General features: G+C 54.2%; 2 protein-coding genes across 10 annotated transcripts in view; one reads left to right on the forward strand and one right to left on the reverse strand.

Moving 5' to 3' along the window:
- CCDC40 (coiled-coil domain containing 40) overlaps nucleotides 1-18,301 on the reverse strand; it is a 40,068-nt gene extending 21,767 nt beyond the window's left edge. Inside the window, exons 1-10 of the mRNA XM_025468232.3 lie at nucleotides 18,222-18,301; nucleotides 16,597-16,660; nucleotides 15,742-16,203; nucleotides 12,128-12,293; nucleotides 10,892-11,064; nucleotides 10,035-10,118; nucleotides 9,720-9,939; nucleotides 3,291-3,448; nucleotides 3,003-3,125; nucleotides 929-1,050 (exon numbers count right to left, since the gene is read on the reverse strand). Of these exons, the coding sequence (XP_025324017.1) occupies nucleotides 929-1,050; nucleotides 3,003-3,125; nucleotides 3,291-3,448; nucleotides 9,720-9,939; nucleotides 10,035-10,118; nucleotides 10,892-11,064; nucleotides 12,128-12,293; nucleotides 15,742-16,203; nucleotides 16,597-16,660; nucleotides 18,222-18,238 (1,589 nt within the window). The 5' untranslated portion in view covers nucleotides 18,239-18,301. The remainder of the gene's footprint in view (nucleotides 1-928; nucleotides 1,051-3,002; nucleotides 3,126-3,290; nucleotides 3,449-9,719; nucleotides 9,940-10,034; nucleotides 10,119-10,891; nucleotides 11,065-12,127; nucleotides 12,294-15,741; nucleotides 16,204-16,596; nucleotides 16,661-18,221) is intronic.
- TBC1D16 (TBC1 domain family member 16) overlaps nucleotides 18,287-24,415 on the forward strand; it is a 77,438-nt gene continuing 71,309 nt past the window's right edge. For 4 of the 9 annotated variants that reach the window (XR_007412770.1, XM_025468234.3, XM_035720296.2 and 1 more), the window contains exon 1: nucleotides 18,289-18,536. The gene's annotated coding sequence lies outside the window, so the exon portion shown is untranslated. Of the gene's footprint in view, nucleotides 18,537-19,084; nucleotides 19,161-24,415 lie in introns of those variants that run through there. The other 5 variants (XR_007412772.1, XM_049113852.1, XM_049113851.1 and 2 more) reach the window with 3 other exon arrangements.

Here is a 24,415-nt window from a genome sequence, read left to right on the forward strand (position 1 = left end):
ACACAATAATCCTGGATGTAGATACACGCCACAGCACCAGTGAAGCAGGTGTGGGTCACCCACCCGCCGCCCAGACGCAGCCCGGCGGCACCAGGAGAGGGAGGAACCAGCAGTCTCCATGCTCAGATTTGGAAAGATCTCCAGGGCACGACAGCCAACGAGCCAAGCCAGGAGCCCTGCAGTGTGCGCGTCTCGTTTTTTTTGTTTTGTTTTTTGTTTTTTTTCCTAATCATTAGGCCCAAAACGGAAAGTGTCTCCTACTGTCAACCCCCGGGCCCCGTGCTGTGGAGCTGACAAGCGGTTCGTGCACTGCTCCTCCCTGTCCTCCCCGGGTAGGCGCGGGGCGCGGGGTGCGACCTCCTGGCGCCGCACCTGGGGCCCCATCACTCGGGGGGGTTGGGAACTTAGGGCAGCGCTGGGCCCCGGACCCCCTGTCCCTGACAGCCCAAGCCACACAGAAGGGAGCGAGGGGTCTGCAGGAGGGTCCTCTTCCTTCCCCCCCACTGCAGGGAGTTTAGGTCAGGGTCCCGGTGGCAGGCGTCGCGGAACAATCGCCCAGGGAGGGTTTCCACACGCATGGGGTGGAAAGCAAAGCGGAGGGAGACCTTTCTCTCCCAGACGTAAATACCCCTCTCTCCTCCTCACACTCTTTCCCCTAATCCTCCCAGGAAGCCTGATCAGAGAGCTCTGCTGCTCCTGGTACCACGGAAAGTTTGAAAAGACTTCAGAAGCCTTGAATGTTGGTGAACGACAGGGAGCTCTGGGCGTCGAAGCGGGGTTGCAGGGCTGCAGGTACAGCCCTTTGTCCCAGCAGGTCCAGTGGGATGGGCCCCACCTGGGAGGCCCACCTGGGAGGATGTGGGGGCCCAGCGGTATGTACCTGCCGCCCTGAGCCCCCGGCCCCTCCGGGGTGCAGGTGCGCCCATACCTGAGCGCCTCCTGGATGGTTCTGTGGGCCTCGTCGCGATGCTTCATGCCCACCAGGCAGGTGGCCCACTGCTGCAGGATGCGCCTCTTCTCCATGTTAATGGCATCGATCTCTGTGCAGGCCTGCAGTGGAGAGAGGGTTTTTTTTTTTTTTTTTTTTTTTTTTAAGACTACTTATTTATTCATGAGAGACACAGAGAGAGGCAGAGACACAGGCGGAGGGAGAAGCAGGCTCCATGGGGAAGCCCAATGCGAGACTCGATCCAGGGACCCCGGGATCACACCCTGAGCTGAAGGCAGGCGCTCAACCCCTGAGCCACCCAGGCGTCCCACTTGTGGGGTTTTGAATGTGCGACATTTTTACTTGTGTGCATCTTCAGTAGTTTCCTTGGGATGAAGCCCAGGTGGTATTTGGGAGGGGCTGCGGAGTTTTTGGGTGGGGTGGGAGGCTGCAGGGAAGGGCCACCCCTCTGTCGCTGCTTCCTCTTGGCGAGCCTGGTAGGATCGGTCCCTGCCAGGCCCTTGCTCTCAGCGGTTCCTCATCCGTTGGTTCACGGATGTCTGTGGCGCACCTGCTGTGTCAGGTGCAGGAAGGCAAAGTGGAGAGAACACAGGGCGGCCCTGCCTTGGTGGGGGGGACACCCCCAGCAGGGAGGGGGCAGGAGGCCCGGAAGGAGGTCAGGAGAGGAAATGTTACAGCATTGTGTGGATGTCCATCAGGCACACAGTAGAACAGGGCTTGGGGGGCTTCTCACTGTTTTGCACAATCTCTCCCCCCCACCAGCCTGTCTTTCCCTGGTGGGTCTCCCATCTTTTCGTTTTGTTGCTGGTGCCCTTGACCCGCAGGCGCCATGGTCCGTGTGCCTCACCCTCCCCGTCTGCTCTGTTAGAGGGTCTGCTCTCGGGACTGTGCTTACAAAAGCCTCTGCCGCTCCGGATTTTAAAAAATATATTTTTTTCTTTTCTTCCAGTACATTTTCCCCATTTAAATTCTTGATCCCATCTGGAATTTATTTTAGTGTCTGGTATGAGGAAAAGGTTTAATTTTCCCCCAAATGATTAACCAAACGTCCCTCCTGCATTGTGCACGATTCGCTTGCTCTCCGCTAATTTATAACCCACTCGAGTTTTATGTAAACGTTTGCTTCCTCCAGGGCTCCACTCATGGGCCACCGTGGCCTGCCAGTCTGTCCCCCGACTCCGGGAACACATTACTTTACCTGCCAGGGCTTAGTAGCAGGTAATGTTTGGTGGGGCAATGCGAGGGTGACCCTCCACCCGGGTGTGTCCGGGGCTCTGCTGGCTTTGGCACACGAAGTCCCATGTCTCAGGAAACCCCTCAGTTCCGGGCAAAAACGTGTCATGAACTTCCCTTCCCAAACGATTCCTGTCCATTCCCCTGAATTTATGCTTCAGATAAACCTAAGAGTCTCTCTGCTAATTAAAAACCGCCTCTCACCCCTCCCCGAGATTCTGATTAGAACACACTCTAGAGGGGCCCCAGGGTGGCTCAGTGGTTGAGCGTCTGCCTTCAGCTCAGGGCGTGACACCGGGGTCCCGGGATCGAGTCCCACGTCGGGCTCCCTGTGAGGAGCCTGCTTCTCTCTCTGCCTGTGTCTCTGCCTCTCTCTCTCTGGGTCTCATGAATAAATAAAATATTTCAAAAAAATAAAACAGAACACACTCTAGGTGCACAGGCTGGAGAGCCTGGGCCGCTCTCCCCTATGAACCAAGGTGTGCCTGTCCCTTTGTTCAAGCATTTTCTTTTCCCCAATAACAGCGGCTTGTTTCCTTTGCTTTGTTCTGGACACATGACTGCAGACAGTCGTTCACAGATTTACATAAACAAACAACAAAGGCCCGGCAACGTTGCTTCCTAGCGTGGGCCTCTGACCACGACGCTGCACCGAGTCCCTCCCATCCGCCGGCGGCCCCGGGCTCAGCATCGTCAGGGAGACACGCGGCCATGGGGGAGCGGGCGGGCTGAGTGGGGTGCAGGGCGTCAGCCATGCACCTGGCCCTGGGGTGCTCTGGGCCGGCGCCGCGAGGCGGGCACTAGGCGGCTGCTCTCCTACCTCGCTCACGGCTTTCCTGAGAGCCCGTGTGTCCTCGGCCTGCGCGTAGCTCTGAGCCTCCAGCAGGGCGATCTGCTCCTGCAGCTGGTTGGCTTTGGTGGTGAGCTGGTCCACGTGAAGGTCCTGGGGAGCGAGACCACGGGCCGCTCCAGGATCCGCCCCCACCAACCCCGACCCCCGCCAGAGACCCCGGGGGCTGCGGTAATTCACGCGGGAGGCAGAGCAAAGGGGCTTTCGGGAAACGGAGGGTTTGGTGGTGGCTGCACCTGCATCGAATCTGCACAATACCTGCTGCTGCTTCTCCACCTCGGCCCGCGTGCGCGCCACCTCTGACTTCTTCACCACTTGCTTCATGACGCGGATGTCGTCGCGCACGTCCTGGTCTATGTTCTGCATGTAGAAGAGGTGCAGAGCCAGCCTCTCCAGCTCGGCTTGCAGAGCCGCCACTGTGGGGGGAGGACGGGGACGACGGCTGCTCAGCACCTCGCACGTGGCCACGGGGCCCGGGGCCCCCCCGCACGCTCCCCTCCTGCCTTGTGGGCCGAGCCTGGGAACCCGCTCCTAAGCCACCACGACCCCGACTTTGCCATCGAAGCCCTACAGTCTAATTGGAGAGACAAAAACGTAGGCAATCCACGGCCAGCAAGAGCAACCAGCGCCTCACTGCCCCCCGTGTCCGAGGCGCCCCTGGGGTCCAAGGCCCTGCTGAGACCCGGAGGCTGGGAGGCCCCGTGCTAAATTTTACAGATTTCTTACCGCTCAGTGGTTGGCAGTCTTAGGTAGAGCCCTACATCCTGAGGGGAAACCCGCCGGGGGGGGTGCAGGGCTCCGCCAGAGGTCCCCCCCATATGGAAATGGCCACATGGGGCGCAGGCCGGGAGCACCCAAGCTGTCCTCGTAGGCCCGGCACTACCCACTCCCCGACTCAGAGCCAGACGGCAGATTTCCATGCACTGCTTGGAGGGGACCCCACTCCGAGGAACTGACTCCTTTTAACAAAACTCACAGGAGATGGAGTTAGAAGGCCAGATTACCCATTCATTCGGGGAGCTAACCCTCCAGCGACAGCAGTTTGCTCCCTCGCATGGAGCGTTCCTTTCTAAGTGGATTGGCCCACGCAGAAGACGGATTTGTAAAATATTTGTAGAATATATTCTACAAATATATAAATTCACCGTGCTGGGTGGCAGGTGTCCTCGAAGGGTTGCAGCTTAACCCTGAAACACATTATTTTGCACCTGAGGGGACTGTAAAAATCCCACCGAGGGAGAAGTCTCTGGGTCCTGCATGGGTAGGAACTATGGGGGTGGGGGGAGGCGCCAGGGAGAGCGAGGGAGGGCGCGGGAGGCCTCGGGTTGGCCCGGGCAGGCCGCGGCGAGGACTGCTTTTGGAGATGGGGTCTCTACAGAGATAATAACCGTAAAGTGAGGTCACGTGAGGGGGGCTAACCCCTCTCGGCTGGTGTCCTCACGAGGACAGGCGATCAGGACACAGATGCAGCCACAGGGAGAAGGTGGCGGCGGCGGGAAGCCCAGGAGAGAGGCCTCGGGAGGAACCGGCGCGCTGCCCACGCCTGGACCTCGGCCCCCCTTGGCCCCGACGGCCGCCCGCGCTGACCGAGCACCGCACCCAGCCTCCTGAAACGTGCGGGAGCCCTGCTGCCCCCCGGGGCCCTGAGTTCCACCTGCTTTGCTTCGGTGGCTGGTTGAGTAACTACAAGTCCGTATTCCCAACGTTTGTTTATGTTTGCATTCTTCTCAGATCAGTGGAGTTGAACCTGGTTTTACTGTTTTAATGACCGTGTTTGTCCCTCCTCCAAGTCCCCGCACACACTGCTACTGGGACGCTCGTCTCTCCTTGCTCGGCGTCGAAGAAGTCTTGACGCAGTAAAGGCAGGGGAACGGAACTTGAGAATGGCTCCCGTGGCCTTCGGGTCCTGCTGAGCCCCACCCCACCCCTCCCCCCGCGACCATGTCGCGTTATCCGTCCCAGGGGAAGTTGCCAGGTGGGCCTGGCCTAAGCAGGCGAGCCCTCCAGAAGCAGAGTGTCAAAAAAGGAAGTGAGGGAGATTGGCAGGGTGAACGGGATCCTCTAAGAGGGGAATTGTCTGCAAAGCTGGCTTGGAGAGGGAAGGGGCCAGACAGTCTCCAGGAGCTGAGAGCCGCCCCCACCCCGACAGCCCATGAGGAAGCAGGACTTCGGTCCTGCAGCTGCAAGGAGCTGAATTCTGTCAACGACATGAACGAGCCCGGAGTTGGATTTTCCCGGGTGTTCACAAGAGAACCAGCCAACCAGCACTTAGGGTGCAGCCTCGGGATGCCCACGGGGGGCGGGGGGCCCAGCCAGACCTCTGACCTCGAGCCGTGTGAGCGCCCAGATACACCCGCTTGTTTCAAGCCTCGAAGTCTGTGGGAATTTATTTCCCGGCAACGGAACCATGACACAGAACACATGGAGGTTGTCACTGATGTGCCAGTGGGGTCCCCCCTGCCCCAATTTGTGTTTGTCTTCTGACTTTGTCGTGCTTCTTGATATGTTTTTATGTTTTCATAGGAGCAACACTGTCAAACTCCTCCACTCTGGCCTCCGTACTTTCACATCACGCTTCTGGAGACCTGCCTCGCCCCAAAATTATTTTAAAAAACCAAAACAAAAACACAACAATCTTCCGTATTCTTCTAACGTTTCTGTGATTTCCTTAAATATTCATAGTAGCAGATTTTACTTTATTTATTTACTTACTTATTTTTGGTAGCTAACTGTATTTTGTACAGTGTGAAATAGGGGTCTGGGTATTTATTTTCAGGAGACCGAACAGTCAAAAAAAATATATAGTGGTTTAAAAAGGCAGTCTGTACATATATATAATTTGCAGTAAATAGCTAAATTCCCACGTGAGTTTCCTGGTATCCTCTGCTCTCCACCATTGATCCGAATGCCTGTTTTTTTTTTTGTTTTTTTTTTCCTTCAGTGCCGTCCTGATTTTATTGCTGCCGACTGATACCGTGTTTTGATACCCGATAGGACAATTTTCCTTCATTATCTTCCCTTTTCAAATTTTTCTTGGGTATTCTTGTGCATTTACTCTTCCAAGGCAACTTTGAAATCAATTTGTGGCGAATGGAGAGCATTTTATATATTTAAACCGAGTCTTCTGTAGCACGCCTCGGTCAGTGACGAGTAGTGGGTGTGACATGCAGGTATTTGATTTTTTTTTTTTTTTTTTAGAGAAGATGCCCTTGTAACTTTGCTTTTACACGCAAAAACACCTTTAAAGAAACACACAAGGAAAAAAAAAGAAGAAACACACAAGAACCAATAATCCGCCTCTGTGGAGGAGGAAGAAAGGGATTCCAATCCTGGAGCTCTCAAATTTTGAATGATTACTCCTTGAACATGAATAAACAAATTACTGTGTCAAATAAATTTAAGTTCACCACAAACAACACATCGTGGACTTTAACTGGAGTGGCACAGAACGGCCTGTTAATCGGGATGGCAGGGACCACCTGCATACGGGGTGGCTTTCCTCCCAGTAACACGGGAGCTTTATTCATTGAAATCTGTTCTACGTCCCTTAGTGAAATGTTATCGTTTTTTCTCTGCTCACTCCTTGTTAGATCTATTCTACCTATGTTATGGTTGTTATAACCGTGGTGGATGAGACTCTTAACAACAGTCTGGTTCTTAACTGGATATTACTGGGATAGGAGAGAGTGCTAGATCTGGCATTCAACTACTTAATGGATTTCTTTACCGTTTCTATTACTGCCCTTTTTTTTTTTAATCTTTTAGATGAACAATCTACGATTGGTAGACGGTGGGAATTTCACGTCCCAAATCCACACCTCATTTATTTTGCTTGCCGGAGCCCCTTAAGCAGGACCCAGGGGGTGCTGACAGCGTCCCCGTCTCCGTCCTAACACCTTCTCCAGTGTTTCTTGTTCGTGTCTCAAAACACGATAGAGAACTAGTTTGGGAAGTGGTAGCAAACACCCGTTCCCCGTCCACCCCGAAAATCCTTTGTTCCACTCTCGCCTCAGACTTATTGATATAATGTGTCAAATTAGCAGGCTTCTTAATTTCAAAGGATGCTTGAATTCTGCAGGGAAGCCCTTCTTCTTGACTGCTGGGCATTTTTCTTTTAATAAATGTGGCCAAACTCAGTCTGCTACTATTTTATTTAGGATTTTCATGCCTCACGGGGTGGAGACTGCTGTGTTTGAGGCTGTCGCCTTTGCAGGGAGGGTTTATCCTAACCTAAGCATTGTAAATCGAGCCTGAGAGGTTTCCCAGATTCCCCCCCACCCAGGGTTGAGCAGCACAGGGGGCGTCTGTTCCTTTTGCGGGTAGCGGGGAGGACTCCTCCGTGAGGTACAGACTAGTGCTTTCTGGGCAGATAGAGGCCTGACAACGTTTCCAATGTCTTCAATAATGAAACCAGTGCAGAGCGTGGCCTTCTTGAAATAAAAACGCAGTAATGCCTCTGATTTGTCCTCATTCCCGGGGTTTGCTGCTTGTGCTACACCCCTTTTTGTTCTTTGTCAGGCGTGCCACAGGTTTACTCAGTTTGCTGGTCGTTTCAAAAACTGAGTATTTTTATTTTTCTCTCTCAGGTCAACTCTTTGTTTTGTTTTTGGTTTTGGTTTTTTTTTGGTACCAGTTTCTGCTATTTTGCTTTATTAACTCCTCGTTCCCATTTCTTTTAGTTTACTTGTCCTTTTTCAGGCTTCCGAGTAGAAAGTCTTATTTTCTTGTTGATGAAAACTGTGCGAAGGTCATGGGTCTTACCGGAGTGCTTTCCTCGCGGCCAGGAGCTCTGATACGGGGACTCCCCTTTGCCATTAATCCCGGCTGGTCAATGATCTCCATGTGGACGGGACTCTGTCCTCTTCCCTTATGTCCCGAGCATCGCCACCTTGTCACCGATGTTTGAGATCCGTGAGTCTCAGCCCCAACTGCCCATTAGGATAACCCGCAAAGCTTAAAAAAAAGAAAACAAGACCAGGGCAAGAAACAAAAGATCCTGGCACTTCCTTCGAACAGCAGCTGAATGGGAGCTGTGGGCCGGGCTGTGTGTGCCCCGGTGGCCGCGTCCCCCTGGGCCCGTGCCAGGGCCAGCGGGTTGCTTTCCGCCTGTTGGAGTCTGGTTTTGTCCGGCCTGGAGGCCGACAGCATTTTTTTCCCTTTCGCTTTGGAATTTTTAAAATCTCACCCGCTGTGTCTAGGCACATTTATTCTGTTTTTCAGCTGTCGGGCCTTCTGTATGTCTTTATATTTGAAGACCCACCTTTCCTGAACTCGGGCAGAAATGTTCTCTGCTGCCATCCGTGGGCCCCTGATTTCCCGGGACTTCCGCCTGATGCGTGTCGATGGTCCCAGGTCTGACTTCCACGTCTTCTCCTCCTCAAAAAGTCCCACCCATTGCAGTTTTTGCTCTGAATTTGGGGAAGGATTCCTCAAACTGGCCTCTCGGTTCACATGTTTGATTTTCGGCAATATTGCTTTGTCTGTTAAGTGATCTTTTTTTTTGTTCGTTTTGGAAAGATGGTTATATTTTTTAATTCCAAGTATCCTTTTCCCCTGACAGTTTGCTCTCATTTTACTGATGTGACATCTTTGAAAGTCTCACACAGAACACCACCCGGCACACGCTCGCACTCCCGTCTGTTTTTGGCATCAGGCTCGTGCCCCTGGACACGTCCGCTCTGTCTATCCAGCCCCATCCCCCGAGTCTGGAGGTGCTGCCGAGCACTCACATTTTGATGTGAAGGTTCGGTGACCCCCTCCCAGGTGAGGCGGGCGGTCGAGGACATTCTCCAGTGGCAAAGCCCGAGGGGCAGGGCGGTGGCAGCGCCAAATTCCCTAGTGCTCAGAAGGGAGGAAGCGTGATGTTTCTGGAATCCTTGCTGGTTGAACGGCTTCCTGTGTCCCGGTGATCTCCAGAAAGGACACGACGCCCAAGAGGATGTTTGCATCTCTCCAGAAGCCCCGGCCACATTCACCGCCTCCACTGAGGGCCGCTGGCGCGGAGGGCGTGTGGGCCTGTGTGTCCTGTCCCATCCGGAGCACACGTGACTCTTTCCTGCGTCCCCACGAAAGTGGTCGCGTTCTTCTCTTCTCAGTATTTTCTGTGACTGGCGGACATCAGGGAGGATGCTTGGTAAACGAGCACTTAGCCCGACTCTGTCAATCCAGAAAGTTCTGCATCTCTCAGGGTCAGGATCCTTTCTCTGCAGCCACTCTTGGGGCGTCCGTGTGATTCAGTCTTCGTCTGGGTCTGTGTTGGTTGCTGCCTCACTGTGATGATCACGTCTTTGATGGAGAAACTTAGAACGTAAAGAAACCCACAGACGGAAACGCTCACAGCAGAGCCAGCAAGCGGCGGCTCAGGGCAGCCACTGCCCGGCAGGTGCAGGGGCGTCGTCCCAGGGCATCCCCCCGGGCCGTGTGCTTGGGACCGGCCTCCCCCCAGGTTCCCACCTCTTCAAACCTGCCCACGCCCAGCGGCCCCCCAGCCTCTTCCCCCTTTGCCTCTCGGGTTTCCACATCGGCTGCTTCCTAACCACGGCGCCTCCTCTCCCACGGAACCACGGAACTCCCCCCGCCCCCCGGGAGGCGCCCACGCCCTGCGCCTCGGGGCCCTGTGGTCACACACGGGGTGCCTTGCAGGGCCCCTCCGCCGGTGGCTGCGGCCCACGGGATGCCCAGCCTTACGCTTCCGGCGCTCGCCGTCGGCCGCCTCACAGGTCCGGGTGTAGAGCAGCCGCGCGGCCTGCAGCTCGGCCTCCTTCTGCCGCCGGGCGCGCGCGGCGATCGAGTGCAGGTCGTGGCTCTTCTCCAGCTGCATCTGCAGGCGGGCCAGGTGCTGCTGGACCCCGTACAGATCCACCCCCAGCTCCTGCCGCTGCCCTCGGCTCTGCTTGGTGGCCAAGCTCTGCAGCAGAGAGACAGCCCGGTCATGGGAAGCGGGCACACGCCCAGCGGGGCGGGGGCGGGTGGGACAGATGGGCTGGACAGACGGACGCGCACCAGCTCTCGAAGTTCCAGCTTCAGCTTCTCTATCTGGCGGTTCAGGTAGTTCTTCAGGGCAGCCTGGAACCTCACCATCAGCGGCTGGCACAACGGGGAAGCAAGCCTGGTTACGGTCGGGCCATGCACGCGTGGCCTGAGTCACTAGAGCTCTCCCTGGGGCGACAGGAAGGACGTCCAGGCTCCCCACCTCTGCCCAGGACTTGCCCTGGCAGCCAGACCAAGGACACCATGGTCCCGTCCCATGCACTGAAGACCTGAATGAGTATTTTGGCAAAAAATACTCCGGGCGAGCTGGAGTGGTGGTCCTGGGTGCCCCCGACCCCAGGGCCGAGGGTAGGCGAGGGGCCCCGAGCTGGAGTGGTGGTCCTGGATGCCCCTGACCTCAAGGACGAGGGGTCAAGGGGCCCCAAGCCTCCGTTCCCAGAGGACCGCCCAGCTTTTCCGCACCATGGGCAGCACCAGCTTTCCAGCAGGGCTCACCCAAGCAGGATTGCCTGCCAATCGGCAGCTCGCCAGAGGGGTGGAGTGAGGGAACCCAGTAGGTGCCCTCAGAGCCGCGGCTGTGAGTGGGGTGACTGTGCCCCCAGCCCACATCCAGGATGTCACGGCTAAGGGGCAGGGGCACTCCTGGCGTCTGGCAGGAGGAGCCGGGGTGCTGCCCAGGACGGTCCCTCCCCAGGGAGTGACCGGGTCCCCACGATGGCAGCGCCGAGGTCGAGGACGGCTGACTCTGGGCGAATAAGACCGAAAGGAGGGGGCACCTCAAGGAGCAGCGGCCCCAACGGAGGGACAAAGTGGGGGCGCGGGCAGAGGCAAGCCTGGGCAGCAGGCGGGCAGGTGTTGGGGGTCCTTACGTGGTCGGGGTCCAGAACCACCAGGTGTTGTCTGTCCTCTTCCGCCTCGTCGCTCCCCTCAGACTCCGTCCTCCCCACTGTCCCCTCCTCGGTGCTCAGCCGCTGGATCCGGTCCAGGAAGGCGGGCTCGGCTCCTCCCGCGGGCTGTGCATCAGGCTCCTCTGGGGGGACTCCTGGGGACGGAGCAAGCATCACCAGGTTCATACAGTGGCTGCGGAGGCCACCTTGCAGGTGCTGTCCGGCGAGGCTGGTTTCCAACCTCATGAGACAGGATGGAAAAGACAACGAAAAAGCTTCCCATGGGTGACGGCTCAGAAGCGCGACCCACGGTGTCTCCTGTTCGTGAATCTTCTATGCGTTGGTTTCAACATGTTCTGTAGAAAGGATCGCATTTTAAAGGTAGTGTGTATTAATTACCTTTAATATATTCCAAGAAGGAAATAAATTTTATAGATACTTTTTAGACACAAATAGTGAGTGAACAGGAAGGTGCCTTCTTGCGTATGGACTACATTGATTTTTTAAAATATTTTATTTATTTATTCATAAGAGACAGAGAGAGAGAGAGAGAGAGAGAGAGGCAGAGACACAGGCAGAGGGAGAAGCAGGCTCCATGCAGGGAGCCGGACTCCATCCCGGGTCTCCAGGAACAGACCCTGGGCTGAAGGCGGCACTAAACTGCTGAGCCACCCGGGCTACCCTGATTTTTTTTTTAATGAGAAACAGCTGATAAGATTAAAAAGAAATAATCAGGGAGGCTCTAGTTCTGCTCTCCTATCTGCCTGAGCTGGAGAGATCCTGTCCTGTTTTTAACTCATTCAGATGTGTGCATGGGCCATCCATGCACGTGTCCCATAAGGGATAAGAAATACCCAGGTCTGCTTTCCCGGTCCACAGCACTGGGGTACGGGACGGGGTGTGCCGAGACACTCTTTGAGGCTCAGTCAAGGCCTGGCTCTGTCACTTACCCAGGTGGGTCACTAAGTGACTCTCAGGGTCTTTGTAAAATGGGAGAATGGCTCCTACGTCATTGGGCTACTTTAAGGATGAAGTGAGATAAAACAGAGGGAACACTCCATCCGTATCATCCATATCCGTTAATGACATCTCTGTCGTTCAGCTCGCTGCTGAACAGGAACTGAGGTAAGAGAGGGCAAACGAGTGGCACCCCTTACCCAGAACGGGAAGGGGAGGGGCTTGTCCCGTGGGCAGGACAACCTGCCCGTGCCCCGGTACCTGGCTCCCCAACGATGATGGGCTCCTCCACGGGCTCCTCCTCGCTCAGGAGCAGCTCCTTAAAGTCAAAGTCGGAGGAGGTATTGCTGCTCCCCTGGCTCAGTCGAAGGTGGTGTTGTGCCCCCAGAGGGAAGACTTCCTGCGGGAGCTCTTCGCTGGTTTTTTTCTAGAGCAAGAACAACCAAACCTGAATCAAGAAGGCCGTCATCCGGACTGAGAAGTTATTTGATTTTGATCTCTCGCAGTGTTCAAGATTCAACATAACTGCTAAGGCAATAGGAAACCATTTGGATGTAAAGGTTATTTGGCTTTTCCAAAACAGAAAACACCTACCTGCCCCCACCCTCTACCCCCACAAGGAATTCGGGATTGGCCTCTGCCTGTCTAGAGCTGTAGCAGAGTGTAAATGCTACATTGGGCCAGTAAGAGAGATTTTCTAAATAAATGAAGCATATCCTTCAATGACTGATCTGCATGCAGCAATATCAACCATCACCTAACCAAAAGAGCTTTTTACTAAGGACTGTGTCAGGGTATTGTGCTTGGTTTGCACATGTGGTTATTGCCTTAATTCTTATTTTTTTCCCTCTACAATCAATGTTAAGCCATATCACATTGATGGTAGTAATAATGCAATGTTTATAAGGCATAATTTTCACTGTTCTTTTTCTAATCAGAATCCCAAATTAAATAAAAAATCACAAATAAATAAATAAATAAATATCACAACAATCTCTAATTCTGTGTAATAAAGCTGAATAAAAGAAAAAGTTGCTGAAACTTTTCCCACCCTGTATGGTTGTCAGTCACTGAGACACAATGGCAAAGGTGCAGGCATGTCCAGACCAGAGTCGAAGATGGAGGAATGTAACCCTGCTCCTTGCTTTCCTTCCAGAACAACTCAGAGCTGAAGCCAGTAGTGGGGGGTGGGAGGCTGCCCTAATGTGGGGTGAGGAGAGTGGGTTTCAGAGCCCGTCCCCTGGGGAGTCATCACAGCACACGTGACAGGCCTGGGCCTGCTGACAAGAGTCCCCACAGAGGACAGCCTGGCACAGAGTCACAGCCCAAATATTTGGGGCTGGCCTGGGTGGGGTTGGTCCAACAGTGATGAGGGTGACAAGGACAGTCCAGTGTGGGAGCACCTGGGTTCAGGTGGGGTGAGGAGGATCCACTTGGGGGTGGAGAAGTGCAGTGAAGGTTACATCCGGGAGACCAATCAAATTAAAACATGGGAAATGGGGACTAGGCTTATTGCTGGACAAAGGACTTGGAAGTATGGGAGGAGAGGACACTGAAGGGAACCCACTCAGCGGTGAGGAGTCAGAGAGGGATTGATGTGAGCTCTGTGGTGTGTATGTGTGTTTGTGTGTTGTGTATGATACTGAGAGACCTAGGGACAGTGGCATCCTAATGGCAGAGAGATTATCTAGCACCCAAATCAAGACTTCTACATGTTATTTTCCATGAAAAGAAACCAGGCTCCTGGGATGCCTGGGTGGCTCAGTGGTTGAGCATCTGCCTTTGGTCAGGTCACCATCCCGGAGTCCTGGGATCGGGTCCCGCATCCGGCTCCCCGCAGGGAGCCTGCTTCTCCCTCTGCCTGTGTCTCTGCCTCTCTCTGTGTGTCTCTCATGAATAAATTTTTAAAAAAGAAACCAGGCCTCTGAAGAAATGCCTGATTCTAGGGCTGGGCGGTATGTACCAGAGAATGAGAAAGTGTTCCAAGGATGACAGTGGTGAAAAAAAAAAGAACAACTCTGGTGTGTTAGAAGGACACACAGGCCAATTTAAATGGGCTCTCACTGGCCACACGGGGGACAAGTTCTATTCAGTGTGTACTGGAAGTTCTAGCCAGTGTAAGAAGGCAAGAAAAAGATATAAAGGGCATCCAGACAGAAAAGTTAAACTCCTTTATGACAACATGATCATCTTTATGAAGAATCCTATGGATTCTACCAAAAAAAAAAAAAAAAGCCACTAGAACTAACAAGGATGATTAGCAGTGTTGCTGAATATAAGATCAATGTACAAAAATCCGTTGTATTTCTATATACAATACAGTGCTGCATACGATTTAGCAACAAGTAAGTGGAAGCCGATTACAATAGCATCACAATGCAAAATAGTTAGGGGTAAATCTGACAAGAGATTGGCCTATACAGGCTGCTAAGAGAAATATGAACTCCTAAAAATATGGTGGTCATCTGTTGTGATTTTTTTTTTCATTTAAAATACTCACTTTCTTATCTCAAACAAAAAGAGCACCTTCCCACACAATTTTTCTTAAATGCAAAGGGGTGGAGGGTAATTTCCCAGGGGAGAAGGCTGGTGCTTTTCCATCAAGGGATCCACACCAACATCATTGGTAATGGGACAAACTTCAGTCATGTACCACCTCATAGGACACGAGGCGAACACAGCCTCCCTCTGTGATCCCTTTCCAAGGATGGTAACCCAGATTACATCAAGAGGAACACTAGGCAAGCGCCTGGGTGGCTCAGTGGTTGAGTGTCTGCCTTTGGCTCAGGGCATGATCCCAGGGTTCTAGGATCGAGTCCCACATTGGGCTCCCTGCATGGAGCCTGCTTTTCCCTCTGCCTGTGTCTCTGCTTCTCTCTCTGTGTGTGTCTCTCATGAATAAATAAATAAATCCTTCTTTTTCTTTCTTTCTTTATTTTCTTTTTTTAAAAGAGGAACATAAAAAAAAAAAAAAAGAGGAACACCAGGCAAATCCAAACCAAGATCCATTTTAAAAGTGGCTGGCTGGTGATCTTCATAAGAGTCAAGGTAATTAAAGTCAGGGAAAGATTAAGACCTAAGAGATGGGACAGCTAAAGGCAATGTGTGATTTGGAACTGTACCTGTGCTCTAAAAGGTATCGTTGGGACAGTTGGTGAATGAGGCCTGAGGATTATTTGGTAATGCAATGAAATATCCTGATTTTGACAGTTATACTGTGGTTGGTTGTGGGAAACACACACACAGAAGTGTTTGGAAGAAGTTGGGGCATCGGATCGTCGACTGACTCTCCAAGCCTTAAAAAAATAAAAATAAAAAGTGTTTCTAATCATACTTCAACTTTCCTGTAAGCCCATGTTTGTTTAAAAACAACAACAGCAAAAGAAAAGTGTGGGACCATAACTTGTCATTACAAATCATTATCGTCTAGAATTGCCCTGTCCAGTAGGGTAGCCAGTAGCAACAGGCAGTTATATAAATTTAAGTTCATTAGAATCTTCATTAAAAATTCAGTTCTGCCATCTCCCAGGCCACATTTGGAGTGCTCTGTGTCGCCCCTTGTGACTGATGGCTACCATGTGGGACAGTAAAGATAAAGAGCATTTCCATCACCATGGGAAGTGCCATTGGACGGTGCTGTTCTGGAGACCAGAAACCTGGATGCCCTTACATGGAACGTCCCCTACCTTGGGCTTGGGAACACCAAAGAAAGGCCCAGGAACCCTTGGCATTCAACAGTGGGGCCTGAGACCCAAGTCTGCTTAGAAATTTCCAACAGAGATTGCAGTTTGGTTTTAGAATATGCCCTGCAATCCCTCACGTAGGGTGACAAACCACAGTAAACACTTTGATAAGATAGACCCCGGGGCCCTTACCGATCTGCTAGCCCTGGCTCCAGAAGCGTCTGGGCCTGCTTGCTCGGATGAGCCTACTGCCCGCTGGGATGGCTGCGTGGAGAGGTCCCTCGAATCTCTGGCCTCTGATGGATGGGGGGCGTCTCTGTCTTTGGGAACGCCTTCCCTCCTTATCTGCTCAAATGGGTACGTGGGGCCCACTTCCTCTTCGGCCTCCTCCCAGCCACCGACTTCTGAATAAGCCAGATCCATGGAACTGGCTTTCTCCTCGAGGGATACGGTTTCGAGATTGGATTCGAATCCCCCTTCGAACTCAGGTTCCTTCTCCGTTTCCACCTGCCCGTCCGTCTCCACTTCCCCCTCGCTTTCAATTTCTCCTTCCGTTGTGACTTCCTCAAAGGCTGTAATTTCCTCTTCAGAAAGTTCGGCAGCACCAACAGCCTCGTCATCGTCCTGGTCACTGCTCTTCCCAGTGGGTGACACCTGCAGATATGTGGCGGGGCGGGGTGGGGGGGAGAAGTCAGGAAACACAGGCACAGGCTCCCGAGTAGTTCTGCTCTTAGTCGTGTAATTATACGGCGGGAGAACTGCATCCGCACAGGCCTGCGTGTCCCTGAGAGGTTATGCTCCGTGCTTTATCTTTTCCTTCCAGTGTTTGTAATTTTTTGGCGTCCTTTGTTACAGAACCTGAGTTCTGAAAACCCCGGGGTGATCTGAGCAGGAGACACAGGACATCCCGACCAGCCACCAGCAACGGGGCCGAGTCTGTTCTAGTGCAAAGCATAGGATCCCCCTACGGTTTTCTTGAACAGCTCTTAACTCCTTAATTCCTAGTCAAGACAAGCCCAGCACAGCCCACCCCACAGGGAACCTTACCCTGTCGCCTTCATGATTCTGGGCCTCTTCTTCTTCAGAAGTTGATTCACCTTCCAGCTGAGACCTGGTTGCAGAAATACAGTTTAACAGTTTCAAATAACAGTGTTCTTTCTCTTGGCATTTGTCACCTCCCGGTGTCTGGATATATTCTTATTTACTTGCTCATGATCTGCCTCCCCTCCAGGCAGTTGGCCATGACTTTGTCCAAATACTAGATCATGCCTGTCACATGGAGGGAGGGAGTGCCACCAAAGAGTTGCTCCATGAATGCATGAAAAATAATTATGGAAACATTCAGGGAACAGCACAAGTATAGGATAACAGAAAAGTCACCTTAAATAAACTTGTGTCTGGGGCCAAACTGGGGAACAGAAATATAGACTAAGAGAAAGTTGCACAAAAGTGACTACTCTAGAGACTCTTGGTTGGTTTCTCCATGATTTAGATAGTACAAGAATGTCATGATTTACATTCTTAAAATTACTTTTTCGTAATTAAAAATACAAGCTCCGGACGCCTAAGTGGCTCAGCGGTTGAGGGCCTGCCTTCGGCTTAGGGTGTGACCCTGGGGTCCTGGGATCGAGTTCCACATCGGGCTCCCTGCAGGGATCCTGCTTCTCCCTCTGCCTGTGTCTCTGCCTCTCTCTGTGTGTCTTATGAATAAATCAATAAAATCTTTTAAAAAAATACAAGCTCCTTTAAAAAAAAAAGTCAAACTAATACACAAATGTGTGACACAGATAATGAAAATCCTCTGTGGTTTTCCCTCCCTTTCTCAAGATAACCACTAGTAGTAAAAGATTTAATGGAACATTCTTTCAAATATTTTTCTACGCCTGTAAACCCACACACAATTAGAGATCACAACTCTACATACTGTTTTCCATTTAGTCTTTTCGTTTCATATAACCTGGACTTCTTTCCATGTCAGTTTACATAAACCCATCTTTTTTAAAAAAAAGTGGAACACTACTGAAACGCCTAAGGTAAAATTATTTCTTTTTTAGAAAAGGATTTTATTGATTTATTCATGAGAGACACACAGAGAGAAGCAGAGACACAGGCAGAGGGAGAAGCAGGCTCCCTGCAGGGAGTCGGGTGCGGGACTCCATCCCGGGACCCCAGGATCACAACCTGAGCGGAAGGCAGATGCTCAACTGCTGAGCCACCCAGGTGTCCCATTAAGACAGTTTCTGTCCCCAGCCCCGCGTCGCAGGCCTGGGGGCAGCAGAGGAAGGGGCGAGGTCCCCACGGTCAGGAAGCCCCTCGGTGAAGGTCCCCCGCACACAGAGATGGAGTCAGGTAGAGACCCTGCCACCAGCCCCTGCGCCCTCCTGCTTTATTTCAAAGGACAGGAACTCTCCGGGGCATGCAGGGCCAAGCATCCTGGTTGCCATGGTTACTGCGGGCCGAGCCAGCCCCGGGTTTGAGAGCCCAGCGGCCAAAGCAAGCGGAGAGAGGGAGGGGACCGGAGCTGACAAAGGGACCGCAGAGCAGAGGGGCGCGCAGGGCTGGGGGGGCCGGGGAGGCGGGAAGGGGGGATGGACGCGGCAGAGGCGCGGGGGGAAAGGGCGTGAGCGCAAGGGGGAGGCGTGGGGGCGCGGAGACCCTAGCCCTCCGCTTACCCGCCCGGCTCCGCCATCTCCCGTTGCTAGGCGACGCCGTCAACATCCGGCGGGCGGGGACCACGCGCGGGGCCGGCGCGGGCGGCGCGGAGACGCGGCCTTTGTGCCACCGCCGCGCTGGAGGCGCGCAGCACCCACCCGTGTAGACACATGGAGACATAAACAGTTTCTCCGTCTCTAAGTCCGGGCTGCGTCCCGCCTGGCTCGGGGGCTGCAGAGCGACAACCGTGCCCACCCACGAGCGTCCAGCCAGGCAGCTCCGATGTCCCGGGGACCCGCGACCGCTCAGTGCCCCGAACCCCGGGGCAGGCCGAGGTGGGGGCGTGAGGGGCTCCGGAGCACCCCCGCGGGGTGGGTGGGGGGTGGGTGGGGGTGCAGCCTGGAGCCCGCCCATCCATCCGCAGACCTGGGGCCCCCGGGGGGGGGGGGGAGCGGAGGGATGCTCAAGGGCCTTCGGGTGGGCGATGGGTGATCCCCCTCCTTGCCCCAAAGAGGAGAGGCGCAAACGGAGGATGGAGAGGGCGCACGGGGAGCGGCCCAGGGGGGCCGCCTTCACTGCGGAGGGGGCGGGCCCTGGGACCCGCAATCAGGACGGCCCAGGGCAGGGGACGCGGGTCCCCAGGGCGCGAGGTGGCTGGGGCAGGATCGGGGCGAACCGAGGGGCTGGATGGGGTCGCAGCTGGGCTGGGGCGGGCGGGGGGCCGGAGCGGGCCGGGGCGGGCCGGCCCCGGGTGGGTCAGGCGGGCGGCGGGGGCGGGTCCGGGTGGGCCCGGCGAGGGGCCTGGCGAGGGGCCGGGCGGGCGGGACGCGAGGGGGCGGGCCGGGGGCCGGGCCTCGCCGCGCATCCCCGCCCCACCGCGCCTCACTGGCGGCGGCGGCGGCGGCGGCGGCGGAGGCTCCGGGAGCCGGCGCGAATCCGGCCCCCGCTGCGGGACCCGGGTGGGTATCGGGGCTCGGGCGGGGGATGCGGCGGCGGAGCCCGAGGGGGCCGCGGGGGACCGGGCGGCGCCCCCTCTGCGGGGCGGGGAGGGGGCGCCGCGGGGCGCTGGGCCTGCAGCGGCGGGGCCGGGAGGGGCGCGGGCCCGGGGCGGGGCGGGGGGAGCCCCCCAATCACGCAGAAGCCCCCTGGGGACCCCCCGCGGCGCACCGGGAGTGGACCCCACCCGGGGAGACTCGCCCCCGCCTGCGTGGGCCCGTGGACCCGACAACTTGCGGTCTTTGTCTGGATGTAGGGTCGGAGCACGCGAACGAGAACTTGGAGGGGCCTCCGCGCGCACCCCCAGCCCCCCGAAGTGGGTGCCTTGCAGCCCAGCAGCGTGCACACGGTCCGCGTCGCTGGGCCTTGGGTCGGTGGGCTGGCTGTGAGAACCGCATGTCAGGAAACTCACTTCCTTTAGGCCCAAGAAAGAAAGAAAGAGTAGGGGGGAAAAAAAAGGAGGAAAAAAAAAAAAAAGGCAATTTAAGATTGCTAAATATAACCTAAGCAACCCTGCCAGGAGCCGGTGAATCTTGAAATCCTGTGATTCCCACACTCGGAAGTTGGTGTCATATGTTGGCCACAATCTAGTTCAGATTCTGTTCCGGAGATGGAAACGACATATCTCGTCTTGCGCCACCCCCCCTCCCCGTCCCCCACTCTCAAGTTTGTTTACCTGCCTCCCCAAATTCGGGGGACAAGCTGGGCAGGTCCTCCCTGTGGTCTTAGGGACCTTCCTCTACCACCTGAAGGCCCCAATTCTTGTATCTGGAAGTAAGAAATGGTTGTCAAAAGTGGCCATGTGGGATCCCTGGGTGGCCCAGCGGTTTGGCGCCTGCCTTTGGCCCAGGGCGCGATCCTGGAGACCTGGGATCGAATCCCACGTCAGGCTCCCGGTGCATGGAGCCTGCTTCTCCCTCTGCCTGTGTCTCTGCCTCTCTCTCTGTGTGTGTGACTATCATAAATAAATTAAAAAAACAAAACAAAACAAAACAAAAAAACAGTGGCCATGTGAGGAAGGGGGCCATCAAACAGTGGGTTGCAGAAGCCCAGATCCTACAAGTCATTCCCAGTCTGCCATCGATTGATTAGAGAACTTTCAGAAATCTGTGTGTTAGTTTTAGAAATTCCTCGTTAGAAATATTAACAATTAATTGATTAGTGACCATCAGAGGCTTTTAAGAACCAGGAAAACTTTGGCAAACGAAAGGATTATTAAAGCAGGGATGTCCTTGGGGTGGTAACCAGAGGGTTTAGGAACAGCTGCCCCTTCTTGGTCTGGGGAGGCACATGTGTGCCAAACGCACTCACTGTGTTCTCTGTGGCTTGTGGACTGTTCGTGGCGAGCAGAATCTCAGGATAGCTGAAGAAAGTTCTCATCAGTGGAATTTTAAGAACCTTCAGCAGTGATGGTTGTTGTGTACGAACTTTCTGATTATTATTAAGTGAATTCACTTAATCCTAAAAACAAGCCCGTAAAGTCAGGACTGAGGTTATCCCCATTTTACAGATGGGAGCCCTGAGCCTTAGAGAAGTAGATTCCCCAAGTTCATGCACCTAGGACAGAACTGGAGGCCTCAGGCCCAGGAGGCTCCCACCCCAGAAACGGCGGCGCACGCCGCCTCCTCCCCTGTAACGGACACCTGCTGTTCACATGCACACGCTCTTCCTGACCCCTCTTTTTGCAGCCAAGACAACATGGTTCGCTCTGCCTTATGATTGATAAAAAGCAAAGGAGTGGAGACGAATCCCATGTCACCACTGGCTGCTAATAACAGTTCTCTTTCGTCCAGAAACAACCTCCCGGGCCTTGTATAAAGGCATTTGAGAAGACAGCGGTCAGGTTTCCGCAGCCCACCTGTTTGCACAGGTCTCGCTGCCCTGGTTTGGGGGTGGCTCCGTGCAGCGCTTGCAAACGTGGCCTCCGAAGTAGATTGCCGGGTTCAGATACCTAGCCCGGTGCACTGTACCGGCTTAATTCCCCTGTGCCTTAGTTTCCCCATCTGTACAGCAAAGATGGTTCTACCTGCCTCAGAGGCAATGACCATCCAAAGCACCTAGTGCCCGGCACGTACCAAGTGTTTGTTACTTTTTAAAAATTTATTTAAAAAAAATTTAAAAAAATTTATTAATGACCATCATTTGGATTTATCCCGTTTAGCAAAATTGGTCAAAACATTTTGATTTTTTTTTTAGTTCCTTGTGTATGTGGTTTGTCCAGCGTGAGGCCGATCTGTGCAGAAGTGGTATTCACCACGTAGGTCAATTCACGCTCTTTGCTCTGTAACTTGGCTGACTGTTCAGGGACCACGGCCACCAGCTTGTCTGGCAACACAAATCTCAAGTAGAGATTTTACCTGGTCCACTGCCCCCTCCTCCCCAGCCCGAATTTTTATGGGCCTGAATCCTCTCATGTAAGATTAGCCAGGTGGCTTCTTTTTTTTTTTTTTTTTTAAGATTTTATTTATTTATTCATGAGAGACACCCAGAAGCAGAGACACAGGCAGAGGGAGAAGCAGGCTCCTCAAGGGGGGCCCAACATGGAACTCGATCCCAGGACCCCGGGATCACACCCTGAGCCAAAGGCAGAGGCTCAACCCCTGAGCCCCCCCAGGTGTCCCGGCCAGGTGGTTTCATACTGTGGGACAGCTGGGGGGAGGACAAGAGGACGGGCTTGCCCCTTGACAGTGAGGCAACTGTAGCAGCTGGGGCCCACGTGGCTTTTATTGATGTACATGGTATCGTACATCGTTGTGTTATATTTGTACAATACCGATGAGCGTTGATGAGCCCCGTGCACGGAAGAGAAAGCACAAGTCTGCAGTCTCCTTCTCCACCACCCCTGCCCCCCAATTCAGGGAGCTGGCGTAAGACGTCTTCTTCCTTTCACTTCAGTCGTGGTGGTTTTTGCTGTTGACCACCTGTGCGCCCCTTGGCACTGGATCTTGCGTCTTTAATAAATCTATTCTGATGAGCTGTCTAGTGATATCGGCTCTGAAGCTCGTCTTTTACTGCGTCTTCTGAACCAATATAGCCATCCTCAGAGAGGAGCAAGGTCCAGCCCCCAGAAGACTCCATGGGATGCCCCCGAAGCTGTCACCAGCCGGGATGGCAGGCCCTTCTCTTGCTGAGCCTTGGGCAGCCAGTCTGTCCAGGTGTTTTTTTTTTTTTTTTAAGGTTTTATCCATTTATTCATGAGAGACAGAGAGAGAGGCAGAGCCACAGGCAGAGGGAGAAGCCGGCCCCATGCAGGGACCCCAGGATCACGCCCTGAGCCAAAGGCAGGCGCTAAACCGCTGAGCCACCAGGTGCCCCTGTCCAGGTGTTTAAAGTTGATGAATGTGATGAGCCACCAGTAAGGACCCACCTGACTGCAGGTACACAGGTGTGGCGGGGTCTTCCGTGCTCTCTCTGGATTGGCTACTGGAGAAACCACCATAATCGATCGGAGTGCAGCCCGAGCCCGTGTCTGCACTCACTTGCACACTTTGGTTTATGTGCTGGTTTTCCACACCGAGTGACCCTGAATTCAATAGCCTGATAAATTGGTCATTACACTCTCTGGCTTTCTGAAACTGGGGCAAAGGGCACGCTTAACGGATGTCATTTTACACTCTTTCGCTTTTCAATTTCTGTGACTAAAAAGCTTTCCCTGGGCAAGATCAACTGCATTGCTCTTCAGGGATATTGTCAATATATCCCCCCCCCCGCACCCCCACCCCATTTTATTTTTGTTTTGTGGTGCATTCGATTCTCCTTTTCCACGGACAGAGCACCTCACCTCTCTGTATGAAAGTTTACAGGAGTGACGTAGCGTCAGGTGCACCTAACCCGCTGCAGGTCAGCTGTCAGCTTCCTGGCTGGATTTGCACCTTTCCTTGCTTTTTTGGGGGTTCAGTCCTTCCTTGTTTTTCGATCCTGGCTCATCTGCAAGGTCAGTTTCATCTCCCAGGCCCCATCGCCTCGGCTCTTTGGGGAGGAAATAACTGTTATGGTATTTGCTGTCAAGGGGGCACAAACAGCAGATGGTCTCTTGCTTGAGAGGCAGAGGCCTTGGGGTTTTCCAGGGAGTAGGTGATAATCAAAGTGACAGCTGGACAGCGGAAACAGTGAAGCTGGTTCCCCCCCCCCCCCCGGGTGTCTGTGACTGTCTTGTCCTCTCGGCCTGTCAGAGGGCCTTTCCTGGTGGCCGTTGTCCAAGCCTCCAGCGCTGGGGTCTCTGGACCCCTAAGCTCTGTTTCTTCATTTTAAATACAAGTTGGCTCCCCGGGCCGCCTCCCTTGCATGCAGAGAGGCCCCGCCCACAGCGACCCTGTTTCTGGGTGACCGTCTTTTCAATGGGGATCCTGGATGTGATGTATGTGCCGGGGACACCTTTCTCTTCTACAATAATCCCGGCACGGCAGCCACGTGGAACCGACGCGTGTGAGGTGCAGCACAGCAGAGAGGACGGGTCGGGCCCGCCCCCAGGTGTCCTGTCTGGACGATGAGACTTGGAAGACCCAACTTCCCCACATCGTGCACCCCACAGATCGGGGCCCTGGCCCCGACTACTTGCAGGGTCCACATCACCCTTTGAACCACCAAGCTGGGGCTTCCCCGAAGGACATGGCGTGCACGCCTGGTCCTGGGGAGGGAGAGAGAGCTGGGGTCTCCTCCGAGGTGTGGTAGCAGCAGATGTTGTGTGTGGGGAAAACAATCCATGTTTTCGTGTGTCTGGCTCCTGTTTAAACAGCATCGCCTGTTCCCCGTGTTGATCCTTGATCCGGCTTTGAGAGCAAAGCAGAGGAACCGGTTTCTGGCTGCCACATGCCAGGTGGCCGGAGCTCAGGGCTTACTGCTCCTGAGCAGTCGGACGGTGACAGGGCCAGGTGGGCTTCGTCCCACCGTAGGTTCCCTTTAGTGTCCAGCCCCCGCCCCCCTGCTCCGGACCCGCCTCCCCCCGCTGCCGTGAGCGGCTGTCACGACGGGTGTGGGCTGCAGGGACTGGCAGCCCGTGAGGTGCCGGGACCCCATTTGCCCTGCCGACAGCTGCATCCCAGCCCCGAGCCAGGGTGGCCCGAGGCAGGTGTGCAGCTCAGAGCAGCGAACAGGGAAAGTCAAGCTCGTGCCTCTTAGGGTGGCTCAGGCTGCCCTATTTCTTTGGCCTTCCTGGGAAGGTTCTAGAAGAGAACTTTGTACCTTTGCTCCTATTTGTTTTTCTATTTGGCAACTGCTG

This window comes from Canis lupus, chromosome 9 (genome assembly GCF_003254725.2).
Source record: "Canis lupus dingo isolate Sandy chromosome 9, ASM325472v2, whole genome shotgun sequence".
Lineage (NCBI taxonomy): Eukaryota > Metazoa > Chordata > Mammalia > Carnivora > Canidae > Canis > Canis lupus.